Raw genomic sequence first — 12,241 nt, 5'->3', positions numbered from 1 at the left:
GCTAACAGGGTATAAAAATTTGGTTGATTCTATAAATACAACAAATGCACCAAGCATACTCTAAAAAAATAAGTAAAAGTATGATAAGACCTTTTTTCTTTTACACTAAGCACTTTGGAACACCTGTGGCACATAGTGTGTGAAAACTGGGACCTGGAGGGTTGAGGTTCTTAACATAAGCTGTCATTGATAATTATTCACTGAATTTATTTCACCACTATAATGTTAGAGGCTGGAGTGTATGGGCATGCGCACTGGGCGAGAAGTGATGGGCTCAAAGGGGTCTTACCAAGCGACTGGAGGAAATTCGAGAGTCAGATGACCACTGTTCAGGCACAACTGTCATGGCTGCTGATTGATAGTGTTTGTATTCTACACAAAGAGATATGCAACAGACAGCCGCAATTTCGTTCTTTTTTCTTTTTTTTTTTGTACAAGGGTGTTTTACATTCAAAATCAATCACAACAACAACAACAACAACAACAAGAATGAGAAACACACCTAGAGCCTCAACCAATGCCTAGATATAACAAACATTACATACTTTTCTAAACGCTTGAGCCAGAATAAAACATCTTTACAAGATAAAGTGCTTGTAAAGGCTGTACGTATTGTACATAAACATGTTTATAGATTCTTATAGACGGAGGATGTGCAGGCTTATGCCCACCTAACACTACAGGCTAATTTCACCATGATGTGCTTTGTCCTTTGACTAATACATTTAAGCATTATTTACTTTTCTTGATACTGACATGACTTTGTGAGCTCTGAGACCACCAGCATTATTAAAAATAGGCTCAAATTAGAAAATTCACAAACGTAGAAGATAACAGAACCATGTATTTGCTTTTGGTCTATGATTGATTATTCTTTCCAGAAGAAAAGATAATTCACAGTTCTAGGAAGCTTCTGTCAATTTAAAATAATGTCCTCATTTAGAAAGAATAAAAAGCCTTTAAAGGTCTAGAGGTTGTGCTGCTATGCTCTTTGTTTAGTGCTAGAACATGCATTTTACTCTAACAAACTAGGAAAAGCTTTCCTTAATTTAAGTTGTCTATCAATTTCTGGACAGCTTTAGATCCCACTGTTACAGTCCTGATGGAGTTCCAGAAATTAACTAGATTAGGTCATAGATATGCAAAGACACTTAAAATGTTTGATGGTTTAAAAAAAAAAAAAAAAATCCTGTTACTTAAGGCCTGACTACAAATGTGCCACTAAAACATTTCATGTTCTCAGGATAGGTTGCATTTGACAACCATGCTTTCCAGTCATTCTAAATATCAAGAATATGCATTTAAAAATAGTGTTCAGTAGCAATACGCAACGACACAGGCATTCAAGAAGACACATTTACTCCAAAAAATTCACTACATTTGAATTAAACCATATTTCTTTCAATAAAATGGCACACAGAGGAGTAAACAATATTTATTGTTTGCACTTGTTTAACAGCTTATATTTTCCTATACCATTGATCATATTGAGAGGGCTGAACTGATATTTGTGGTCTTTCTTTATGGTGCTACGTGGTCACTGACTGTCTGCTTTTATTGCTGTAATAGTCATTTTTGTCAGATATTAAGATCCATTTTGATTCACCCCATCATCATCATCATCATCATCGTCGTCATCAGCAACAGCACGGATACAGTGAGATACCAGCCGTTTTCTAACAGTTTGTGTTTGGGCTGTAGTCTATATTGTCTTCGAGGTGAGCTGCATTCATAACCTTCCTGGTTCCGTGTCCTTCTCTTCCAGCAAGGAGATGAGCTGAGTGAAGCTTTCCCTCACAGCCTCCATGTTGTCCACAGAACTGGCTTCTAGTATCCAACTCTTTCCTCGTGCCAGTGGTTCCAACTCAAAATACTTCTTGATCTAGAAAAAGGGTAGAGAGAGGGGAAAAAAATAAGTAGGAACAATATCCGCGCTCTTTTCCAAACCTTGTTTCTCCGAGCCCCCAAACTCCTGTCCAAACACACGTCCCTCCTTATAAAAATGAAGGAGCCGGTATGTTGTTTTATTTGGTGACATGCTTGGCAGATCTGGCCTGCTCTGGAGGTTTGGTGATGGATCACTTGCTTGGGAAGTGGAATGGAAGTGACAGCCCCAGAGACCAAAGGCCTCAAACTGTCAAGTGGAAACTTCATGAAAGGAAAGTGGAGAAGCGACCTGCCGCTCCAATTAGTTTCCCATACACAATAAACAATCATTATGAGTCGCTCAAAGACACTGGAAATGCTCTGCAAAAATCCTGAACCCAATGGGGACAAGATGAGAAAAATAACTGGAGGTTCACACACTTTAAGAAAAGGAAGCTGCAGCAGCAACAGCACAACCCCTCCCCCCAATCTTAAATAAATTTAAATTAAATAAAATGACGTGTACACAGTTTGTTATTAAGAGAGAAAAACAAACCCATATGCTACATAAAAGTGAGGAAAGGAAAGGAAAAGTGTCTCTTTCACCAAACAATAACTTAACTGAATTTAACTTAATTTCACAATTTCAAATTAGAGTAATCCAAGCTATTTTCAAGGCTATGGAAGGGTTTGCATTTCTCTCAGTATGGCACCTAAAGTTGGACTCTGGTTACTCAGATGTATAAAATAAACTCTGCACACAGAGGTGCTGTAAATCTATAAATGCAATGTCATCAGAAGATCTCGTCTGTTATAAATCACCTCAATTATTAGCTAGTTTATGTTCATTGCTACACTCATAAGGCTATCAGCTTCGTAATTAGGAAATTACTCTCATGTCAAATGTGACAAAACATCAATTTGCCATAAAGAGCAACTATGCCAAAAAATGTTTTTTAAAGGAACCATTACATTTATTACATTTTATGTCAAGTTGGTTTGGTTTTTTTTTTTTTTTTAAGTTATAGGAATTAAAAATTTTCTGCCATTTCAGTAAATTGACAATACATTTCAAACAGACTAAAAGAAAACACCCTAAGCATTAGAAACAGGCGGGAATAAACTCTGAGCTCCATTCAATTGTAAAAATATGTAAAGATCATCAGTAATCCACAAAAAATGCTGCACGTGCTTTGACAGCTCCCCATGTAAAGCTACTTGACTGTACTTGAGAATCTCACATGGAGATGCCAAAACACTGGCTTACTGCAGGAAAAGACAAATCAATTTTTTGTATTTAGGACTTGAGCGTTTCAGTTTCACCTACATTCTGTGAGCTGAAATATCATACACTGACAGTTTACTCACACACACACATGCACAAGCAAATACATGCATGCACAATTTTTTTTTTTAAAGGTGTAACATACTAACTTTTAGAGTTTCAGTTTTTTAATATTTTTGAATGAATGAATGTTTGACTTATCAATGAAATGTATAAAACAAGACCAGCTATTACAGCACTATTTGTAGTAGTAAGCTCAATGTTTTATTAAAACATTGGGAAAAAAGTTACCCAATACTTTGCTGTTATAATAACAGATTACTGTCAGTCTTTACCTAACAATTTTACAGCAGACTTTATAGGGAAGAGTGAATTGCCAAAGTTGTACAAATAGAATCACGAGTACATGAAATCCAAGGAAAGAAAAAGAAAGAAAAAATAAAAAACTTTGGAAAGAAGGCTTTTCAATGGTATGATCTGGATAATTTAGGGTGTTAGGAAATCACCAAAAATCTAGTCTCCTGTTGTCCAAAAGGTTACTCTCAAAATTCTGTGTCACATCCTCAAGGACAACACAAGTTTGAAAACAAGCTAATCATGAATCACAGATTTTACTTTGCACAGGGTAAAAATATAAATGTTCTCGTTTAGTGAGCTAAAGTCTCATGGAATTTACATACCTAACCGGCAGAGGCCAAAATGGTCATTGGACAACCTTGACCTTTGACTATGAACAGAGCTAAACGCCATCCAGATTTCAGGAGGCCAAACATCGCCATGGCTATTTCTATATTTCACCACACCTTCCCAAAATGTTCTAGATTTATGGAGAGTTTCACCTTTGACTCTGGGCTCTGACAGAGAACTTTCACCTTTGACATTTAGCCGCCATGAAGAACAACTACTATCACCAAATCTGGGCGTTATGGCCACACCCTTGACGTCTGGCTGGGAACGGACGCGTGCACACACACGCACGTTCACACATGCACGCGCACACACACGAACACACACACTTTTTAATTTTACATCACAACTAAACTTGATCACTACCTTTTTCCTCTGGATTTCAGCCAAGCTGTCAGTCAAGTCAGCGGTTCATGGGAAATATTTTCACACTTTAGAAATAAACAATTTGATCAAGAACTCTGAAGACCTCAGTGCAGTGGAGCCCATGGCACAACCCGCCACGTTTTGTTTCTTCACCTTCAACCCAAACACGCACTAAAATCAGATTTCAGATTGCTCAAAGCTGCCTTTACCATCTTCACTTCAGAAAGGTAAGATGAACAACCCACAGACTGCTAGATTTATTTCCCTCCCATAACATATGGTACTATGCAAGGTCTTAAACGGAGCAAATCGGGTTCAGTTGTTCTGCCAGGCTGCAGCTGCCATCTGATATGTGAAGGAATATGACGTCTGGAGAACAAGCAAATGATTTCTCAGAAGGTACTGCCATGTACTGCATACAACACGACATACACGATTTAACATGATTTTAATACGACAGCAGTATACAGTAGAACAGTCATTATTTAACAAGGACAGCATAAAATGTCTACCCAAGGAGCCTCAGGCTACAAGCATGACTTGATCGCACTGGTGTAACAGTGGCTCTATGGTAGATTAAATCACTTCAGCATAATAAGTCTGGATTTCTGGAAAAAAGAACACCCTGAACAACATAAACAAAATCTATTTAGGAAACGTGAACCTTCCCAGACATGCAGCATGTATGTCATAGGCCCTCTTCTGGAAGGTCCAGGGCATGCACTGGCAACCTGCCTAAACAGAGTAACTACACACATCCTTTCTACAAACGCTCATTCCCCACGAACATACACAGGCCCCACACTGACCACAGTCTGACCGCCACACCACAAGGCTCACGCTGTGCTCAGGAAATTCATACATGTACATCATTAGTGGTTATTAAACAAATGACGGAGAAAATAGACTGCATTTTTTCATGCTCACGAATCAAATCATTTTCAAGACAGAACTCTTAAATTTGGCACTCTGAACAAACACATTGTTGGCTTTCATGGCTGACTTAAATTAACTGTTCTCAGAACTTTATCACCACCAATCTTTATCCAGTGAGACTTAATGTTCATGCCACTTATTGTTATTTAAACACAACACAACTTTTTTTCCCTTCTTCCAAGAATGAATGCGATTTATTTTTCCTGTGCCCTGGGAAGGAATCATAAAGCGGCGATTAGTAACTAGCTTGTCCCCTTAGTGTTCATTGACTAGCCTTTTCTGTATGAAGATACATCACACTCACACACACAAACACATACAAACCGGGTGTTTATACCAGTTCCTCTGGGATTAACTCTTAAGCATGATTCGGTTTGTTTAAGAGCTGCATGTGACATTTGTCAGCCTCCACAAGATGCTGCCAGATGGCTTCTCAGATGAGCACTGGGTCGCCCAGTCTGGCCTCTTCCAGGTCATTCAGACCCAATGCCTGGATTTATTTAGGTGAGGACGCTGATCATTTCTCTGAAAGGTGTGTCCATATGGAAAAAGTTGCATGCTGGTCTCTACCCTGTGGTCTACCACAGCTGTCTCACACACATCGAATATTATGATCAAGCTACCTATCACACACCACCCTAGGATTCTCTCTCTGTGTAGTCTGAGCTGAAATAATACACCTAGTTAATTTTCACAGGGTTCCTGAGTACTGAAAACACAAACGTGTGATGTAATCATTTTGATTGAGGGTTCCTGGTTATGATTCTCTAAATTTATACATGGTCACCTAACCAGCCACAAAGTGACCACCTATGGCGCTTGCCAACATCGCTGTTTACATTCTTATCGACTTTCTAAAACATTTTCTTCTTTGTCTTTCGGGGTCTGGGGTCTTTCGTAAAAAGCACGGTAACTTCCGGGCGGTGTTTGTGCAGCGAGACACGCTGATGGGGAGAAGCAGCAGGTTCTTATTCAGTACGTTTCAAGCACTGACAACTGATGGTAAAAAGGCACCACAGTGACAGGTGAAGTCACACTAAACAAAGAAAGAAAAAAACCTTTTACTCCACATCCTGTGGACTGTACAGCAGTTCACCGTCACAACCCTGTCTGTTCCTGGATCCTTCTTTCAGGCATGGTAACCTGGGGCTTGTAGAAACAATATGCCTCAAACACAAGGCTCTGATACTCTATCAGATTCCGCCTCTGTTTTCAGGAGTTGGGAATGGGAGGGGCAGCACCATGTTTCAAATCCACAGAACACCAAGGGGTTTTCACTGATGTATGACCCACAACGGCAAGAACTGATCCAGCCATTTGGAAGTAAAGGAAATGAATTTAAGAAAACAAAGCCTCCTTTGAGCCAAGCGTCCAGAGCATGCCAAAAAATTCTGATTAAGATTTCTTCATTTGGGACCGCACTACGGAATTACACAATCTGGGTTGAGAGAGCCAGGGAACAAGAGTTGCCATTTTTTATTATTATTATTATTATTATTATTATTATTATTATTATTATTTCTAACTTATTTACTTATTTTCACTCGCTTTCGATGCAAGCTAATGCAGAAGGTTCACGAGGAACGAAATGATAAGTTGTGGGTTGGGGACTACGTGCGCAGGGGGCTTTTAAAGGACAGCACAGACGTGACTCGTCTGCTTCAGACAGTGCCAGCTGATACAGCAAAATGCAGATGTTCCGCACGGCTCCGCGTGGCCAACACTCAGTGAGAAGGGAGTGCGCGGAGTGCACAGCTGCCCTTTGGCCAGAGACATCATTACCAAGTGTGGTGTCTAACAGAGCACGACACTGGGCTCAGACCAGCTGGGGTCAGCAGAGCACATTTCAAGGCCTCGATATCTACCTGACTGGGGAACGTTTTCTGCGTCCTGCACAACACCCTAAAATTCCGATTATTCCTGTGACTTGCGTACATGAACCATGCATTAGTTAGATATAAACCATTAATCAATTGTGTAAACACAAACTCCTTCCTCAAGGCCAGCTCTTATAGTAGGTACTGTAGTAGAATGGGCATTAGTCGTTCTTCAAAAATAAAAATGTTTTCAAATTGGTTTTTCAAACCACGTTCCTAGGTTTTCAGTTAAATTCCTCTCTTGCTCTGCAACTCACGATTTTGAATCAGCAGGAAGTGACCTGTGGCAAATTCACTGATTATGTAGTGCTCCATCTTAAGGACAAAGACATGAAACCATTTTAAGTGTATTATTGAGTCAGCCTTGAGTCTTCATTATCTATTCAGCCTTTCTGAGCACGTAAAACAAACAAAAAAAACAAGAGCAAGGGCAGACGTAAAAATATTCAGTCAAATAATATACATGATTGTTAATTGATCATTTTTTTTTTTTACATTAACTGCATTGTGTTGCAGAATCAGCCTTACAATTTCAGTTAAATGTACTGCATTATGTAGGTATGGCTATGATATAGCATCCGAATGAGTCTGTGACAACCAAGCTGCATCCACCTCCAACACAAGAAAGTTTATTGGTAAAAGGAACTTATTGCACTCGAACTTCCAATATTTCAGGAATACCGAATTCAACCTGTATGGCTGCAGTGTCTGCTGACTTCTGGTGCGTTTCTGTGCTAATGTTTTTAATTATTGATTGGCTAAGATGTAAACACAAATTATCAGCCTAATTGCTGAGGAGAAATTATCAGCCTAATCACTAAATAGTGCTAATACATACACCACAGTTCACAGGTTCTGGGCAAAAACAACAAACTAAAACAACGAAGACAAAAGAAAGTAAAACCCGCTGGTCTCAGCTGGCCAACATTTCAGCTGACCAGTTCCTCTGTCTTTACGTGATCCTACAAACCAAACTCAGACGCGCTCTCTCGGTGTGAGCTCCTGGTCTCTGCCCCCAAACTGTGGACAGGAACACACCTTTAAGCACCTGGGATGATTAGTTAACGCAACCCAGGTGTGTGTGCTCTCGCCACCAGCCGACGCACCCGATACCAATCCGCTTCTCTGGCGGACAGAATGTGACGAAACCAGATATATGATATATGATATGATATAACATAGATATGATATAAATGTAAAGGATATGAAGAAGCCAATGTTAATCTGCAGTACATTGCTGAGCCTCTGCTTATGTTCATCAAAAAGGACTATGTCCACAAAAAATAAAAAAATAAATAAAAAATAAAAATACAGGATACACTCCAAGTCTGATACAGTACTGTTAAATAAATACAGTGTGTAGTTCCCAAGCTATAGGAGTAGATAGTCTTTAGTAATACATTTTTGTATCAGAAACTTATTGTATCCAGAAAAAGAGAAATATTTAGTTCCTGGCACATGATAACAAATAATCTTGAACCAAATTGTTAAACTTCTCCATGCCTATTTAAGCAAACAGTAAATATCTACAAGGTGTGTTGTTTTCTGAGGAGAAGTCCATTTCCATTCCATTCCAATTGCTTGTTGGGCCTTTATGTGCCAATTGTGAAGCTCTGTAATTGTGAGACTCCATCTTAAAAAAGAAAATACAAAAAAATCTGCATCCCATCACAGGCTCCACCTATTGGCTGGGGCAGGTGATGACAGGCCAGAGAATCTGCTGTCTCCTAGTGAGTTATCTACCGAGCTGGGAAAATGTAAACATTGCATGCTTTCATAACAAACATTTTGAAATGTGCATTTATTAAAAACAAACATCACTTGTGCTTCAAAACCTCTTTTGGAAATTCCATAAAGTACAATACACCACAGTGAAAAACATCGATACAAGCCAAGACAGACACCCTTGCAGCTGGAATTCTACCAACTGCATAACTCTTAAAGTTACTGGCATACACAGACGGTATTATTTTTTATTAATTTATGCAGGAGCAGACACCTCTGGCTCAGTCTTCACATCACAGCCCTTTGTGCCTCCCAGAAGCCCTTGCACGGCTGGCTTCATGGTACTTACAGCTGAGGAAGCCCTGGCATGCGGAAGGCACCGAGCGCGGCTAATGAGAGAAAGTACCTTACATCAGCTCAAATATCACAGACAACCAATTACTCTGTCTGAAAAGCTGCCCCGCAAAGCCATCGGTCACTTGTAAAATGGTCTGCTACACAACAGAAAAGATGGTGTTTAAATAACATGAAATGCACTTACCATGAAATTGATCCTCTTTCATTTGTTATTTCTAAACCAAAAGAGACTGAAGTTATCAGCGTGCGCACACACTCAGAGGAAGATAAACGTAATCTCCCGAAGCCCTTTAAAATATCTTATTAGCAAGAAATGCTATTGTCTATAAAGGCAAGGCAATTTACAATTAAAATTGCAATATTTACAAAACCTGACTAGTTTATTTGCCATTTTACCAGATGTACCTTTAGAAGCCTTAAGGTTTCACCTGACACGCTGTTTCCCAACTAGCCATCCAAAACAAAATTAATGAATACAAGATTACTGGGAATTTTCTTCCAGGGCACCAGAGCGACTATCTATTAATTAAAAAAATAAAATCAAACCATCAAAAAAAAAAAAGTGTAAAAAAATAAAATGAAAAACTCATGTCCTACACACTGATGTGTTTTAGGCAGGGGTGTCCAATCTCACCAGTGTGGGTGCAGGTTTCTGTCATAGCCCAGCTCTAAGACACCCGATTCCACTAAGGTCTTGATTAAAGTTAGTTAGCTGAATACGGTGTTGTAGAGCAGGGCTAAAACCTGCACCCACAGTGCCCCTTTTAAGATAAGACTGGACACCCCTTGTTTTGAACATTAGTGGCTTGGGAACAGGAGAATTATAGACAGAGCTTAAAAGACTATAGACTGGACACGCGTTTACTATAGGCTGCTCCAAACTTATGAGTACATTATAGCATGAGTTAGTACAGTGGAGCAGCGTTTACTATAGACATGCTCCAAACTTATATACAGTGGAGCAGTGTTTACTATAGGCATGCTCCAAACTTATGTACAGTGGAGCAGCTTTTACTATAGGCATGCTCCAAACTTATGTACAGTGGAGCAGCTTTTACTATAGGCATGCTCCAAACTTAAGTACAGTGGAGCAGAGTTTAATACAGGCATGCTCCAAACTTATGTACAGTGGAGCAGCTTTTACTATGGACATGCTCCAAGCCGATGGGCAGCAGGTGCCCTCCTGGCTTCACTTAAAATTGAGTAATCATCGCAGGTGGCACGATCCAGAGGGTCTCGTCTAGGGGGTCAGGAGGGGAACCCGTCATGGTTCTCTGAAACCAAATGGCCCCAGCCAAGATCAATAATACCCACCAGCCCCTGGCCAAGCCTCAAATTAAGAGTTAAAGCGAGACTACGCCAGGCTTAGATTTACTGTCCAGCATTTTAAGATGGGAAGAGATCTCCCCAAAGAACAACAAGCAGGTTCAAAGCGATTCACTTCATACATTCTCCTCAAAGACAGCTGACCGGTGCCAGATCACAGCCGTCCTCAGGGGCTTCATAAATCTACCCGAGACGGCACTGGGATATTCAAACAGACGTTCTGCGTGTCCTCACATCAACAATGTTATTGCACTTAAGCCAGACCCAGATAATGCGCTTTCCATATATTTGTGCATGGCTGATGCATGGTAAAAATGCCACTCCCACATTGCCATTTCGATAATGAAGAGGTTGACCTTCATTTCTTTATGAAGGTGTAATGAGCAACAAAACACCTGGCGAGGGCCAGATCTTCGGAGGTCCGATTTGGACCCTTTCCCAGGTTTCCTTCTGAAATACTTTCCCACCGTTTGGTTCAGGGAAAACACAACTTCTGAATTTAAAGCTCGGATCAGAAATACTTCTGATCCAGTGATCAAATCTCAGCCTGAAACGATAAAAAAGCGATAAAAAAATGACATAAAAAACGGCCATGTGACACAGTGTATTTGACGCGGTGAAAATCAAACTGACGCACGTTGTTCCCGTGCGCTCTGATCGTACGTCCACTTCTGTTCGCGTTAGCGCTCGGAGAGAGAGATCAAGGACGGGGCGGGGCGATCGGGGGCTTTCTGCGACATCAAAAGCGGTGAAGTCACGCCGGCGGTGGTTTCCCAGGCGATAGTCGGAGCGCGGGACGGCGGGCGGGATTCGCGGAAGGCCTGGCGCGGTGTGCGTTTGGGGGGGGGTGGGGGGGGGGCCCTTTTGTAGGACGGAGAACAAATGTCAGGGTCAACGGCTGGGCCGTGACCCCACCCCACTCGCGGTGACACTCACTCAGGCGACGAGGGAGGTAAAGGGCGAAGCGGTGTTCTCTCGGCCCTACTGCAGATTTACAGTAACTCAATTTATTAGGGTCTGCGGGCTCCCTGACAGCCAACATCTGGTCTCACAACTCCGGTGGGGAGCTGGCAGTCTGCCCGCGCTCCTCCAGGCAGACCAAGTGCACGGGTACCTTCCCCCGGGTCACCTCCCCCCCACCCGCCCCCCACCCCCAACCCCACCCCCGCACCACTGCGTGGGCCACACAGAGGAACCAAAGCCCTGAGCCGAGCCTCGCCTCGCCCCCCCCCCCCCCCCCCCCCCCCCCCCCCCCCCACCCCCCCCCCCCCCAGCACTGACAGGTGACCCGCTGGAAAGCGGCAGAGCCCACTTCAGCGCACACGGCGCTCCCCGCAATCAAAGAGTCCATCTGAAAGAGATTTAAAACATACACAGTATCTGCGCACAGCCTCCTGGGACCCACGCTTGAAAGCCAAGGTTTCTCATGTTTTTCTACTTGTTAGATTCTTTGAATGCGTTTTTTTTCCTCTCGGAAACCTGGACGTCTTTTTTTTTTCTAACCTGACAGAGTCTGCCGTGTCGAGTACAAAGTGCAGAACACACACAGGTTCCGCGGAACAGCCAAGGGTCGAGTAAAAATTACAACAACAAAAAACCACAAAACAAACAAAAAAAACCGACATACTTAAACGGCACATTGTTTGACATACTGTAACATAACAGATATAATATAACAAATATAGTCATTTAATATACCAAGATTCCAGGATGCCCAGATTGTACTAAAACTTACTGGAAACATCATTCACGTAGATAACAATAAACATCTTACTCACAGCCGCTAACTCAACATGTTCAGATGTATAATGTATTA

General features: G+C 41.4%; 1 protein-coding gene across 2 annotated transcripts in view; it reads right to left on the bottom strand.

The window, feature by feature from the left end:
* Nucleotides 1-405: 405 nt before the first annotated feature.
* LOC135238846 (ADP-ribosylation factor-like protein 15) overlaps nucleotides 406-12,241 on the bottom strand; it is a 101,709-nt gene continuing 89,873 nt past the window's right edge. For both annotated transcript variants that reach the window (XM_064306955.1, XM_064306954.1), the window contains exon 5: nucleotides 406-1,882. In XM_064306955.1, coding sequence (XP_064163025.1) covers nucleotides 1,730-1,882 — 153 coding nt within the window. In that variant the 3' untranslated portion in view covers nucleotides 406-1,729. The remainder of the gene's footprint in view (nucleotides 1,883-12,241) is intronic.

This window comes from Anguilla rostrata, chromosome 14, assembly GCF_018555375.3.
Source record: "Anguilla rostrata isolate EN2019 chromosome 14, ASM1855537v3, whole genome shotgun sequence".
Classification (NCBI taxonomy): Eukaryota; Metazoa; Chordata; class Actinopteri; order Anguilliformes; family Anguillidae; genus Anguilla; species Anguilla rostrata.
Note: the sequence above shows the minus strand (reverse complement) of the source record. Positions and strands in the feature narration are given on the sequence as shown.